At 32.6% G+C, this 15,511-nt stretch overlaps 1 protein-coding gene across 1 annotated transcript; it reads left to right on the top strand.

The window, feature by feature from the left end:
• Positions 1 to 853: 853 nt before the first annotated feature.
• LOC111903108 (peptidyl-prolyl cis-trans isomerase CYP65) lies at positions 854 to 5,747 on the top strand. The gene is made up of 11 exons (XM_052769396.1): positions 854 to 1,229; positions 1,349 to 1,411; positions 1,868 to 1,971; positions 2,065 to 2,156; positions 2,251 to 2,340; positions 2,417 to 2,492; positions 2,579 to 2,934; positions 3,968 to 4,224; positions 4,769 to 5,057; positions 5,129 to 5,245; positions 5,335 to 5,747. The coding sequence occupies exons 1-11, from the start codon at positions 1,102 to 1,104 to the stop codon at positions 5,551 to 5,553; spliced, it is 1,791 nt and encodes a 596-aa protein (XP_052625356.1). The 5' UTR covers positions 854 to 1,101; the 3' UTR covers positions 5,554 to 5,747.
• Positions 5,748 to 15,511: the final 9,764 nt, after the last annotated feature.

The raw sequence follows: 15,511 nt of genomic DNA, 5'->3' as shown, positions 1-15,511 counted from the left end.
TGCTTGGAGTTCTTGTCAGAAAAAGGTGCAACAAAAGAACACATCAAGCTATTTATACTAAGGCTAAATCATGTGCCGACACGTCGCATCGGGAAGGTGGACGCGTCGCATCCACGTGTCTAGCCTAAAGACCGCTTCGTGTCTCGCCACATGTCAAGCTGCTTGCTACACGTGTCCTACCACCCAGACTAGAAGACACACCACACCATTAGGTACACACATCATGCCTTCGTGTTTGACTTTCTCAAAATGGCATTGTAATTTATAGTTCTCCATTATTGCATTCATACACACTATTTTGCTTAATTTTTCAATTAGAAAGTAATGATTTTCAGGTCGTTACATGGGGCAAGCTCCATTTTAGTAATTATTATCATTAAAAAAGAATTAAACAAAACCATTTCAATTAATATTAAAAAAATTAAAACAAAATACAAAAAAAGTTGAACAAAACTAGAAAAGGTATAATAATCATTTTTTATTCACCCCTAAACTATATGAATGATTTATAACTTACTATTTGTTTTCTACTTATAAATAACAAATACAATATGTTCTAATAATTTGTTTCATTCATTCATTCGATCCAACCAACCATCACAATTACAACAAAGCATAATGATCAAATCTTTTATCTAGCTTAGATCATTATGATCTATTAGATCATTATGTATTCCTTTATTTCTCTTATGACATTCCATTCCATGATTCCAAATAAACCATATTATCTCAAATTTCCTGTGTAATAAAATTTTAATTAATCAAATCTTTTACTTTTCACAATTAGTGGGCCTTAATGTATGGGTTAATACTTAATATCAGAAGCCGCCCATAACAAACAATATTTTTGCAAATTCTTAAAATTAGCTCTTTCTGTGGTTCAGACTTCAGACCACCACCGCAGAATTAAGCCGGCTCGGCGGGATTATTAGCGACCACCGTATCAGATCCAGGAGCTCCGATTTCCGATATCGTTTCTCCATTGGTGGGGATAAGAAAGAAAGAGAATAGAGGGATCTATTTGCACAAATACACTTATTATTCTCGGCGAACTCTCCTGTAAACCCTAATTTGCTCCAAGTTCAGAAATTTCGAAGAAAGATGGGGAAGAAACAACACAGCAAAGACCGGATGTACCTTACGAAGACGGAGTGGGCCACCGAGTGGGGCGGTGCTAAGTCCAAAGAGCTCCGCACACCTTTTAAACGTCTTCCCTTCTATTGCTGCGCGTACTCACTTTCTTCATCTTTGTCTTTTAATTCAAAGTTCTGAAAATTCTATCTGTGTGTATGCTTCCTCTACATATGCGAGTTGAAGATTGACTACATCACTTTCATGAAATTTGCAGCCTCACATTTACTCCATTCGAGGACGCAGTGTGCACTGAGGATGGCAGCGTTTTCGATATCATGTGAGTGTTTATTATTATTATTATTTCAGTGGTTTAGTAATTGTCTTCGAGGATTTGGGATTCATTTTATTGTTGAAGTGTATAGGAGAATCCCACCATGTATGAATAGTTGGAGGAGCTTCAAAGAGCCATAACTCCAAATGGAACCACATAGGAATATAGGATCACGTCAACTCAAATAGAAGTATAGAGCTTTCTTTAACTTGAAATCATTTGTAGATACAGTTGAAGCTTCATTTCAGTTAGCATATATTCTTTTTTCACCTTCTGTTGGGGCTTTCCCTAAGCCACTGACTTAAGTTACACTGAATGAATAACATTCTGGGAATTGAGATTGCTATAAATGTACAGCCTAACATAGTTTTTAAGTCTACATTCTCTATTTGTATCTTGTTTGTTCTCTATTTTTCACAAATCTCTAGTTTTTAAACTCAATTATGAAATTTGGTGATGTAGGCACATAGTCCCCTACATAAGGAAATATGGAAAGCATCCTGTTTCTGGAATTCCTCTCAAACAAGAAGATCTCATCCCACTAACATTTCATAAAAACTCTGAAGGTATCATTCCATTATACTATACATGTTTTTTCTTTCTAATAACATTCTTGATATTCCTCATCTTCTTAAAAAACCCATTTTTCTATATTCTAGGAGAGTATCATTGCCCTGTATTAAACAAGGTTTTCACAGAGTTCACACACATTGTTGCCATAAAGACAACCGGAAATGTCTTCTCCTACGAGGTTTATTTATTTATCTTTTCTTCCTATTCTAATCATTAATAATATATATTTCTTTATAAATTAAAAACACCCCTTTCCATATATTTCTCAACAGGCAATCAAAGAATTAAACCTCAAAACCAAAAACTGGAAAGAGCTTCTAACCGATGAACCCTTCACAAGGCAAGACATCATCACAATTCAGGTAATATGACTTTCAATTAAATTACCGAATTTCATACATAAAGGGCAAATTCGTAATTTCATACATGTATTTGTAGAATCCAAACACACTCGACAACAAAGCTCTGGTGGATTTCGACCATGTCAAAAAAAGCCTAAAACTTGACGATGAAGGTATTTAAAATAATCATTTTCCCTTTTTAATCCTTAAATTTTATATTTTTAATATGCAAATATCGATTCTTGAAATTACCTGTTAGAAATCAAGAAAATGGAATCAGATCCAAGCTACAACATAAATGTAAGAGGTGACATAAAGCAAATGCTAAAGGAGTTAAAAACAGAAAAGGGTCGTGAACTTGCACTACATGGTGGTGGTGGAGACAAGGCACAGAACGAAAGAGCCGCCGCCCTCACCGCCATTTTAGCCGCCAGAGAACGCATTAAAAATAACGAAGTCAAAAAAAGTCAACCAGGTTTCAGTGTTGTTGATGCTGCATCTGCTTCTGTTCATGGAAGAAGTGCTGCTGCTGCTAAAGATTCTTCAAGTGACAAAACAGCTGCTAGAATTGCTATGCATATGTCTGGTGATAGAACACCTGTTAATGCCAAAATGGTAACTTTTCTTTTTTTATGAAATAGCAACCGACTTTTTCCATTGTTTTTTTTACCCATAATAATAATATTCTTCCTTTTGTTTAATTGATAATAGCTTTTATTAGTAAAGAAATGTAAGTAACATTTATAAAGCTTTTAAGTCTATGAAAATATATGCATGTTGATATTATGGGTAAATAAATTTAATGTAAGTATATCTCTACTATGGGTAAAAAAAACCCTCAAGGGTTAATCTCGTAAAAGACCCTTAACTTTGAAAAAAACCATCAACTTTCAAAATGTTTACGAAAAAACCCTCAATTTTTTAGTTTTTTTTCCTAAAAACCCTCGCATTTTACAATTTTTTTTCTTAAAAAACACTCACATTTTACAAGTTTTTTCCCAAAGGGTTAATCTCATAAAATATCTTATATTTTGTGTTTTTTCCGGATTAAACCTCATCTTTATTTTTTTTCATAAAAAATACCTTATATATATATATTTTTCATTTTTTCCAAAAAAACCCTCAATTTTGTCTTTTTTTTTTCTTGGGAATAATAAAACCATCAACCTTCTAAATATTTCCAAATAAATCCTCAACTTTTTTAATTTTCCCTGAAAAAACCCTCACATTTTACAACTTTTATAGAGAAAAATGACTAAAAACGCCAGATCGGAAAAAATGAAAAAAATCCAAGGTCTTTTTCACGAGAAAAGTAAATTTGAGGTTTAATCCGAAAAAACACAAAATATAAGGTCTTTTATAATATCAACCCTTTCAAAAAAAAGACTAAAAGTGCTTAATAAAAAAGATGAAAAAAAAACTTGAGGTTTAATCCAAAAAAAACACAAAATATAAGGGTCTTTTACGAGATTAACCATTCTTCACTCGTAACACCTATTATAAACAAAAACTAAAGTACATCGCTACTCTTACTAAAGAAAAATAAACCACCTTATCCATATTCATAAATAAGCTCCAATTTTCACTTTCTAAAAATCACATAAAAAGATGTAGTATGAATTTACAATTTAGTAAGTTACCATTTTAGGTAAAAAGCCGTTACACAAGTGGGGCCACATCAAGATCCTTCACTTCCACATCATACGACCCAATCACAAAGAACGAATTCGAATACATAAAAGTTGAAAAAAATCCAACCAAAAAAGGTTACGTTCAACTACACACAACACATGGTGATTTAAACATCGAATTACACTGTGACATAGCTCCAAGAGCATGCGAAAACTTCATCACTCTTTGTGAACGAGGCTATTACAATGGCGTTGCCTTTCACAGAAACATAAGGTATTTTCCCTTTTTCCTTTTTTCCTTTTCAATTTATTATTATTATTAGGGGAAAATAACACAAATGCCCTACGAACATTCTAGGGTTTACCCGTTGAGTCCCTAAAGTTTTTGTTGGGTTTTATGGGTCCCTAAACAAGGATATGACCTGCTCTTTTAGTCCCTGTCAACCTGTAATAGCCGGTTCAGTGAACTTCTAGACAAAAAAAATCACTTTGTGCCTCTATAAAGCCAAAAAAAAAAAGTTCGGTGAACAATTCGTACAAAAAAACTCTTTTTTTTTTTTCTAAAGCTGATTCACACTCAATTCATATTGATCCCTGAACTTATGTTTTTTTGGCTTTATAGAGGCACAAAGTGAGTTTTTTTGGTCTAAAAAGTCACTGAACCGGCTATTACAGGTTGACAGGGACTAAAAGAGCAGGTCATATCCTTGTTTAGGGACCCATAAAACCCGACAAAAACTTTAGGGACTCAACGGGTAAACCTTAAAAAGTTCGTAGGGCATTTGTGTCATTTTCCCTTATTATTATTGTTGTTGTAGGAATTTTATGATACAAGGAGGGGATCCGACTGGGAGTGGGAAAGGAGGGGAGTCGATATGGGGAAAGGCGTTTAATGATGAAGTGAATTCGAAATTGCTTCATTCTGGGAGAGGGGTTGTGAGTATGGCGAATAGTGGGGCCCACACGAATGGGTCCCAGTTTTTTATACTTTATAAATCGGCTAATCATTTGAATTTTAAACATACGGTTTTTGGTGGAGTTGTTGGTGGGTTAACTACTTTGTCCGTTATGGAGAAGGTTCCCGTTGATGATGACGATCGACCTCTGGTCAGTTTTTTTTTTTTAAATATATTTATATTTTATTATTATTAATGATTATTGTGTTTGTGATTGTGTAGGAAGATATCAAGATAATTAGCGTATCAGTGTTTGTGAATCCTTACTCAGAACCAGATGAAGAAGAAGAAGAGGAAAAAAAGAAGGAAGAGGAGAAAACTGTTGATGATGAAGAAAATGTTAGTTTCTTTTTTGTTTTATATTTTTTTTAAAAATGGTGGTTATATTTATTTTGTATTATTTTTTTTTTAATAAATTTGTTTTTCAGGAAAAGATTGGATCGTGGTATAGTAATCCTGGAACAGGAGTAGAGGTGGAAGGCGCTGGTGGCGGTGTTGGTAAATATCTGAAAGCCAAGACCGCCACTGACACCGCCACCGCCGCCACCACCGGCGGTGATGGTGGTGGTGGACGGTCGAATGGTGTGGGAAAGAAGAGGAAATTGGGTGTGTCAAGGCAAGATTTTAAAGATTTTTCTGGTTGGTAAAAGGTTTAAAAAATTTGTGATAAAAAGTGTGATATTATGAAAGAATAACATAGCATTAGATTTTGTTTATCAAAGAATGTAGTTGTATTTTATGTACAGATTAATGCATTTCATTTTGAAAAACTAGGAAAAAACTTTCCCTATTGTGGGAGGTTTTTAAAAAGAGATTGTTAAATAACGAGCTTTTTTAATCATTGTGTGTTCAACTAATTATAAGTAGACAAGTAATATAAAAAAATGCAATAGAATAATATATAAATATATTTGATGGGGTCATGTAAATAAGTTAATGTTTTGTTAAAAAACCACATGTCACGTAGATCGTAATGCTGCTAAATTTCTCGACTTTGTTTTGTGGGTATTATTTCAACAACATGACACTACAATTGGATGCGATTTCTTTAAATACAAAAAAGTTGAAGAGATTTTTAACTGATATTTAAAACAGGGTTTTTAGTTGAACTGATCTAGTAACTGATTTCTAGCTCAACCGGTTTGACTAGCAATCTACATCTAGTAGTAGTGTACTTTGGTTTTTGAGTTATGTATACTCTAATAAGCTGATCTGTATACTCTGGATAAGCTGATTGATTAAGCTATTCAATTTTATTTGAGAATGAACTATTTTTTTAATGGGCTTGATGCATTGCAACTATTAAAGTTCAATAAACCTGTTTTCTCACATTAGCTCAAATTTTTGAAGAAATCGTCCAGTCTAGAACTTAGCATAAACCAGTTGTTGTTGAACTGTTTTCATCCCTGGTTACCGATTCGATCGGGTCAAATGGCCAGTTCGATCGGGCTTTTAAAGCATTGCTTTTAACTGAGTTTTTCAAACCGGTTTCAACAATTATAATGTAAAACTAATATCAAACCGGTGGTTTAGAAAACGGGTTCAAATTATTTTTTTTGAAACTGGTTTAAGAACTGTTTTTTCTAAAACTGGTTTAAGAGCACCCACATCGGTCTTTCAAAGATCTCTTGCAAATGACATGGAGGTGCCATGTCATTAATATTACCTCTGTTTCTTTCAACTGCTGCAAGATGAGTTGCAATGCCACATATGTTTTATATTGCTTTTCTCTACAATAGTTTAAAAAACACTCCATAACAAATAATTATAATAAGTAAACGGCTAAATAATTTATTGGCAAAGCATTATATATATATATATATATATATATATATATATATATATATATATATATATATATATATGGGTTAGGTTATTTTGTTTTTAATAACTACTGTGTGCCAGAATGCACAGATCTGGACCATCGGATGAAATATAATCAAAAGTCATGATCTGAGGGTCTATGATAGTAGAATATGATAACATGTACCATATAATCACACAAATTTCAACATAAGGGCATTTTAGTCAATTAACCTATATTAAAAAAGGAAATTTTCGGATTTTTAGGGATGATTAATTTCTTTATTTTTTAAAAATCTGAATATTTTAAATTAATTCAAATTAAAAAATCCGATTTTATTCTGTCAGAATGATAGAATGCCAACCATAAACTAGTAAATATAATTTTCGATTTTATTCTGTCAGAATGGCAGAATGCCAACCATAAACTAGTAAATACATTCTGAAAGAATACACAAATCAATTCTTGAACTAATAATATAACAAATAATTACATTGTATGATTGTGATTCATTGAATAATAACAACATTCTGAAAGAAAAAAAATATCAAAATCTAAGAAAAACACTAATCTATTTTGAAAGAATATTATTTTTAAGCAACACTTTATACATTGTAGCATAACACATTCTGGTATAATACACTCTCGTTCTATATGTTTTCTTCCTTCTCCACATCAATGTTAGCCTCTTCAAAACCTAAATCCACAAAGAAAAGATAATCAGTTCTCAAAAATTAAACAATTCAATGCATTATAATAGAATACAACAATAAATATTCTTACATAATAAATTATTCTTGCAGAATGATTTTGAATATTCTTAAAGAATTTGTAACATATTCTATCGGAAATGATATGATAGAAAATGATAACATATTCTACCAGAATGTTTTTTAATTTTCCTATCTAATAATGGTTTTTTACTTTCCCTATCTTGACAAATAAGAAGATTGAAATCAAATTGTCACAGAATAATAAACATTCTTAGAGTTTTGACAGAATACATACTACATGAATTCTCTTTCAGGCATTTCCACAAACACCTTTTGTGCACACATATATAAATAACAGAGAATCAAAAGCTTAATGTATAAAAAAACAAATATCCTCATTGTTCTTCTGATGCGAATTTAAGGGAGTGTACAACTCAGCAAAACTTAGCATCCATTAAAATAGGTTGCTTCATCAATTAGGGTTTAAGAAAAAAAGGTTAAAGTATAATCGTTGGTACCTGTATCGGATATCTCACTTGAGTAGATCCAAATGAAAATAGCTCAGGCATGGGATGTATGCTTCCGTCTCGGAGCACCGTCTCTACAGCTGATTCACAGACGTCCGGTTTCCTGTCCACAACAATCCGACTGCTCTGTTCACTAGATTCACCGTCCGGCTAAAGGCTTCGAACAGTAAAGACTGAAATAAACCTGAACGTACACAATTAAACAGATAAACAATCAAGTCGTATTATATATCAAAATATTAATCAACCAAAACCTCAAACAGTATGACCTGTAAGAAGGTATGAGATAAATAGACAGATTGAAGATGTTGTGATGATATTTACCAGGTCGTTGGTGCTCAGGGACGGAGGAAAGCGAAGAATTCTGCAGCCATTGCAACAACACCTTGAGTCTGTTTGTGTGCTAATTGTTGGAAGCGATGCTGAATAGGAATGGGGTTTGGAGTTGTGTTTATATATGTCGAACTAAGGAGAGGATAAGGGTTTATGGGTCTGTGAAGAGAGAACGATGATTTTTAGAAAATTAGGAGGAATCGTTGGTGGTGTTATATGAAACTGATAACCTAAATTAGTGGGATATTGATTGATTTTGTTTTCTTTTACCATAAATAATTATAGTGTATATTACTCTTATACCCTTTTATTATTTATTAATGATTTAATTATTTCTTGAATTCTCATTGGTGCATTTAGGCACACAATACTTGTTAAAAACATTTGAACCTAGCACATCAGTACAATAAAAATTATCTTTTTAAAGTGGACCCCATTGACCAATCAAAAACTAATATATATATATATATATATATATATATATATATATATATATATATATATATATATATATATATATATATATATATATTAGTTTTTGATTGGTCAATGGGGTCCACTTTAAAAAGATAATTTTTATTGTACTGATGTGAGTGATAATCGCAAAGCTGACGTAGCGTAGTTGAAAGATTAGTGACATTGCACTGATGCGGATGATCTAAGAATTAAGATAAGATTTAAAAGCTAAATTTAGAACTGGCCCTGGTTAGATAGGCTCCACATATATTTGGACAATTGTGTATCACTATTTATGGCTTCGATCCGAAATTCAACTGAATATAAAATGACCCTCTCGAGTCTTGACCTTTATTAGAACTTAGATAACAATTCAAGATTAATTTATTTGAAAATATATGATAAAGAATGCCGACTTCAAAACCTTTTTTGATCAATAATTTGGTGGTTAGATGTAGAAAAAACCCACCCTACCGAATTTGAAATTCGAACGTGAAACCACTTTATGCCTTGTCGTTGGCCTTCTAGTAGATTAGATTATTGAATGATGACTAAATTGTCTTTTAGGTGATGGAGTATTTAATTTGATTATAGGTTTGAAACTATCAAGTTTAGAGATGTATATTTTTTAAAATGTAAATTAACCGAATTCCGTTTGCTTTACATGCAATTGACTCTTATAAGACACATCCAAGTTTTAGGTAGTGTTTAGTATGTAGTCATTAAAAGAGAAACAAAACGAAGAGTTGTACCAGAATTCATAAGTGTCTAAATCACACTAGTCTCAAAACCCACCCAATACATATGGATATACATGATTATGGTTTAAAAGTCAAAAGTGTCTTAGTAACATTATTTGAAAATTTAAAAGACACCCATCTTTTAAAGATCCTTCTTAAATCACGATATAACATGAATACAACACATTATAAATATAATAGTTAATCATTATGTATGTATATTTCACACAAGGAAATTCAAAGTACATTCGCATTTTAGAGGACATGTGTTCTTACGGTAAGGTATCCACCTCAAGTGTAAAAACTAATCCTCCAACAAGTTCCTTCAAAGAATGACCAATGATCAAGTACACAGGTATTATCAAGTAAAGTTACCAATTCTAATAAACCTTTATTGAATAAATAATTATTTCTTAGCTATAAGTAAGATCATTTATCTTCTGGATAGTCTTATGGCGTTCATATAGAAACATTAGAATTAGAAGTGACCGAATAACCAACATACTTATATATTATGGGGGGGGGGGGGGGGGGGGGGGGGGGTTGGGAGTGTTTTTTGAACTCTAAAAATGCTTTTAGATAAAAGTGCTTATTGGCTTATAGTGGTGATAAAAAGAGTTTTTTAAAAAGTGTTTGGATTAAGCATTTATGGTGAAAAAGTCAATAAATTAAAAAAATATTTGGCTTAAAAAGTGCATTCTGAAGTTATTTTGGTTAAAAATTAATAAACAGTTTCAAAAAGCCAAGTTTTACATGCTTATTAAAAAGTGTTTTTCAAAACATATGGAAAAACTATTATGAAAAGTGCTTTTGAGTTTGCCAAACATTTTTTTAACTTATTAGCTTTTCAAAAAACCAATAAACCAATAAGCTTTTTTGAAAAGCAATCACAAACACCCCATAGAGTTGCAAATTTTGTGTGGATTGGAAGTTGACTTCACTTATGAGGATTTAAACCATGTGTGACTTCATTGTAAGCTATGCAACTATTATAGGACTAAGTGTTAATGTAAGCCTTATATAAGGTTGATATTGTAAAATAAAAAAATTAGTTGTGAAGTTAGGGTTAATTTGGGGCCAAATGAATGAAAGTAAAAGTTACGGGACCAAACGTGTCTAAATGGAGTGATGTGTTTAACCATTGGAATATGATGTTGATTGATGGTTATGCTTTGAGTTATAGTTTGAACTTCTTATTCAAGTTGTTAGTTAAATTTATGAAGATATCACTCCATTTTTCTATTGATTTTAAACTTACAAGCTTGCGAACGAGCTTCAATGGAGTTCTAGCTTTAAATTTGATAGGAATTGGTTTTAATCCATTAAAACTTCAAAATATATATCAATCCTAGTTTAAATATCAATTCTTATTATGATTAATGATATTAAATCTTCATTTGAATTTAATTTCTTACTTGGAAGCTAATGTGACCTTCAATGAGATTAATCAAAGTTTTGAAACTATAAATCATTTGATCTTGTTGGGATGCAAAATTTATCATGGAGGATGACTAAATGAGGTTTGGAAGACCTAATTATACATGTGGGTTTTAGCTTATGAGAGAGAGAGAGAGAGAGGGAGAGAGAGAGAGCGATAGAGAGTCTTGTATGCACACCTATATATAGTGAGTGTCATATCATTTGTAAAGTGTGCTTGAGAGATGTAATATTTGAGAGTTATGAGTTGAGTTATTTATTTAAACTAGATCCATATAATATTTTTGTAACTCCTCACTATGATCGATAATATCTTTTAACACCAAAATCACTACGTCGATTGTCTTCTTATTATTTCGCGTGTCAAATCAAGCTTTCATGTCCTAATAGATCTTCAGCTAGCAAATAAATCATTAGTCTAACGATTAATATTAAGATGTTTTTAGTGTTTCAAACAAGTATTTAAATGCTAGATAATAATCACAGGTCATTAGAAGTTGAACTAAAGAATCACTACAAAAAACACAACTTTCTACATGTTCATGCACTCCTTTAATATCTTTAGTCACCATTGTCACTTGAATACATGTTAAAATATGTAGTTTAGACATTGGGAATGCCTAGTGTGTAATAGTTAGCATATAACACCCTACACATTTATCCTCCTTTAGTCTTTAAGGTACAAGTACGATATAATCGCAAGTACCGTACATAAGGAAGCTAGCCTCGCGTACAACTGAGGTATGTCTAGAAAATCATCACTTTGGACAACGTTCCTTCGTATTCCATCTTTATTTCGTCATTTACCATGAATTGTATTGGACACACAAGTCTTTTCCTTATTGGAAGTATGCCCATGGTCACAACAACTTAGTGATATTTCTATAAGATAAGATACTATTTAGGAATAATATGATAAAAGAAAAGCTAGAGGATTGATTTGTTAATTCATAATGAGATGGTGAGTTAATTAGAAACTAAAAGGAATTAAAGGGTTTAAGTGTAAATATCTTTAATTCAATTTGGTAAATATTTATCCCATAACCTTAGGGATATGTATACCAATTAAAAGGAGGATAAGTGTCTCTTCCTAACTATAGTTGTTCTAGAACTAAGAACCGATCACCTCTCTCACTCCTCCCCCCTCTTGCTCTCGATTTTCATACTAATCCTATCTAGGGTTCGTTTTTTGTCCACATCAAAGGAAAGAATGACTTTTCTATTTAGATGCATATGTATTCACTTATTGCGTACAACTATACATTTTTAAACAAAAACCCCAACATAATGTAGAATCTCACAAAATGAAGTGCATAGCTGTATGCCCCAAGTGTATAAGGGAACACCTATTCCGCACATTTTTGAAAAGAAAAAAATTATGCATCCAAGAATATGCACAATACACATACAAGCATAAAAAAAGGTGTGTACAACTGTACAAACAAGATGAGTTTCTCCTCTGGTGAATCGTTATCATCTATAAAAGGGAGATCTTCGTTGAGGACATATTCTTTCCCTCGTACCTTAAGGAAATCCTTAGGTTACAAATCCAGTCCAAATAGTTTTGACTGGTGAGTATTTCCTTATATAAGATCAATATAACGAGAAGTTTGAGTTAGGTGTGGGAGGAAGAGGAGGAAAATTGTTCTCGTTCGACATCTACAAGAAGAATTGAAGTTTAGTTAGTTCGAATTTGTCCTTAGAATAATTTTCAACCGTAAATGAATTAATAACAAAGATAGGATCCATATTTCACTTTGTGATGAGTAAATGGATGCCGTAAACACACAACAAAGTTATTTAGGCAGGCAAAACAACTTGCCTATTTCAAACTTTTGAAACTTCTAGATCATTTGAGATTTATTGACATTTAATGGCATGTTAATCTCGATTGCGCTCATCAAATTTAATGTGAGAATGTCGCAATCCATTAAATAGATGGTGAGTCAACCATGTAAAATCGCTTGAACCTCGACATAAAATTACTCTTATATTAATGTGTCGGTTAGCCATACATGTGCCGTCAACATAATAATTTCACGAGCGACTCATCATTTAAAACTATATTCTCACAAATGACGTGCTGGTTAACCACACACGCTTTATAATCAGAATATAACCAAAATGTGTGTTTTCATTGAAAGCACACGACTCACGTTTTTGAATTATATAAAACGATAATATTTTGTTTTATTACTTGATTAACACATTTAGTCTTGAAAGACAAAATCCAATTGAACCCTTTTGGTAACCCCAATCTCAAAATACGAAAGAAGGTGATGGGGGTAAGCGCGAAGCATATTAAAAACCGACCTCATTAGGAATCAAATAGTCCTCTTTAAACCATGTATTAGAGTGAGTGAGTCTAATCTTGATTCAACGACAATCTCCTTTATTGAACATGTGAGGAAACATGTGGTATTAATGTTTTATGTATTGTAAATAATACCATATAATAAGTTTGAGCTTTTAAATTTATAATCTTGTCTTTCTAATTTAATTCTCTTATTAAATAAAGTTCAAGATAAACATTCAAATTTTAATTCTAGTTTAAATAATATTCAAATTTAATTTTAATCAAATAATACTCCAAATTAATTACCAAATTTGAATATTCAAATTTAAACAATCAAAATAATATCTTAAAATAGAGGCTTATCCCTAGATTTTTGAAATTAGCCAAAATCCTAAAATCTGAGTAGGCACGCCGCGCTTTACATGTAACGTCCCAAATTTACCAATAAAACTTTCATTTTTAAACCATCAAATCCATACAACCATTTGTTCCAAAACCAATCAAAGTAAAATGTGTCTTTCAAACATCAGAGTAAAAGATAAAAACCAGTACAGAAAATCCATAAGGGGATGATGTGTAGTTAAGCCGGGCTCTTCCCTTTGGAACTAGAAGTGCTTGAAAATGTTAAACCACAAAACCGTAATCACAAAGCTTAGTGAGTTCCCCAAAATACCATATACCATACATATGATAGAGAATGATATGAGCCAACCATAGTCTTACTGTCACTATCAGCCATAAGCCAAATCATAGTCTTTCCTTTCCACACCAGGAGCCAAATCCTGGTCTTATATACAAGTAGCAAGAGCCACATCCTGGCCTTCTATGCAAGCATCACAAAGACAACTAGCATCCTACATATAACTGTCAGGGATAGACCCTGGTCTTGCATATAATTTCCAGGAGCCACTACCTGGTCTTTCATACATATGCTAGGGGCCACTACCTAGTCTTCCATGAAAGTATCACAAAGACAACTAACATCCTACATAGTATAGTGAGAAGACTCACCTTGCCGATGTAATCAAGAACTAATAGCTCTCACAGCCATTGAATGGGTGCTATATACCTCCTAATAAACCAAACAAGGTAAACCTTAGCCTACCTTCTAAAACTAGAAATTTGACCAAAAGTCAACCCATGCCAAAAGTCAACAATCAAGGTCAAAGTCAACACTTAACATCACTATCAACTGATTCTTATGTCGTGACCAACCCATGGTTACTTCGTAGCCAATAACTCAACCCCGATCCTAAACTCAAGATTTGAACAACCCAGTCGCGATCAATACCATTGTCACGTCATGATGACCATGTCCCCACGTCGTGGCAGAGTTCTTTTAAAACAATAAGGAAAAATCATCATCACGTCGTAACCTTCATATGGTCACGTCGTGACTACAACAAATTGGGACAACTTAATGCATTTGGCTCTTAATCCTTTAGGCCATCCATTCCAACTTTCCAAAGGACCTTCTTAATCCAAAATCATTCTAAAAATCGATGCCTTATAGACATGCATGCCCAATGAATGTCTTGATCTCTTCTTAGGTCAAAATAATGAAGAAATGGTACCACAACCACATGGATGTCTTCAAAACTTAGCCAAACTTCAGATCCAATATATATAACACTCAAGGGACCTCAAGGACCCATAAAGTTTCCAACTTTATAGAATCCTTCCATCCAAACTTCAACAACATGCATAAAAAAGGATAGAAAGCCTAGGTCTAGAAGCTAACAACATAAAGTTTGGATCTTGAACACTTACAATGGTCTAAAAATGGCTTAAATACAAACTCCAAGCTTGCCAAAAGGTTCTCTATACCACAAGTGCCTTCTTCTTCCTTTCAAGTGCACCAAAACGCTAAGGGTAAGCTCACCAATGAACAGGAGGGATAACCCACAAACTAGAGTTTAATCGAAAAATCAAGAACCTTAGGAGAGGGGATGATAATTTGGTTATGGAGAGGGAGAGATAGAGGTTGGATGACTTTAAGGGAAGTAATAATTGGCTCTAGGGTTTACCCTAACAGTCTATTTATAGTTGATCAAGGAGTATTCCAGAAGGATACAAACTATAGGGTTTATCCTTATCTGAAACAAACCTACCATGTCCCTATTCAAGGGATCTATATCGTTCCTAGCCTCTCTCTCAAAGAGGTTCTGAAATATTCCAATTAATCCTTGTTCAACCTCTTTAATTAATTAAATCCTTTTATTCAACTTCTTTACTTAATTAAATCCTTTTAATTAATTTATTGAAATAACTTCTAATTACTTTATTAATTCCTTAATAA

This window comes from Lactuca sativa, chromosome 3, assembly GCF_002870075.4.
Source record: "Lactuca sativa cultivar Salinas chromosome 3, Lsat_Salinas_v11, whole genome shotgun sequence".
Taxonomy (NCBI): domain Eukaryota; kingdom Viridiplantae; phylum Streptophyta; class Magnoliopsida; order Asterales; family Asteraceae; genus Lactuca; species Lactuca sativa.
This window is presented reverse-complemented; position numbering and strand designations above follow the sequence as displayed.

What these genes read in the sequence shown, in the direction of transcription:
- LOC111903108 (XM_052769396.1), top strand. Translation starts at nt 1,102, where the DNA reads ATGGGGAAGAAACAACACAGCAAAGACCGGATGTACCTTACGAAGACG. An exon ending in GGCAGCGTTTTCGATATCAT is followed by an intron (nt 1,412 to 1,867) that starts GTGAGTGTTTAT and finishes TTGGTGATGTAG; the next exon opens with GCACATAGTCCCCTACATAA. An exon ending in CACCTGTTAATGCCAAAATG is followed by an intron (nt 2,935 to 3,967) that starts GTAACTTTTCTT and finishes TTACCATTTTAG; the next exon opens with GTAAAAAGCCGTTACACAAG.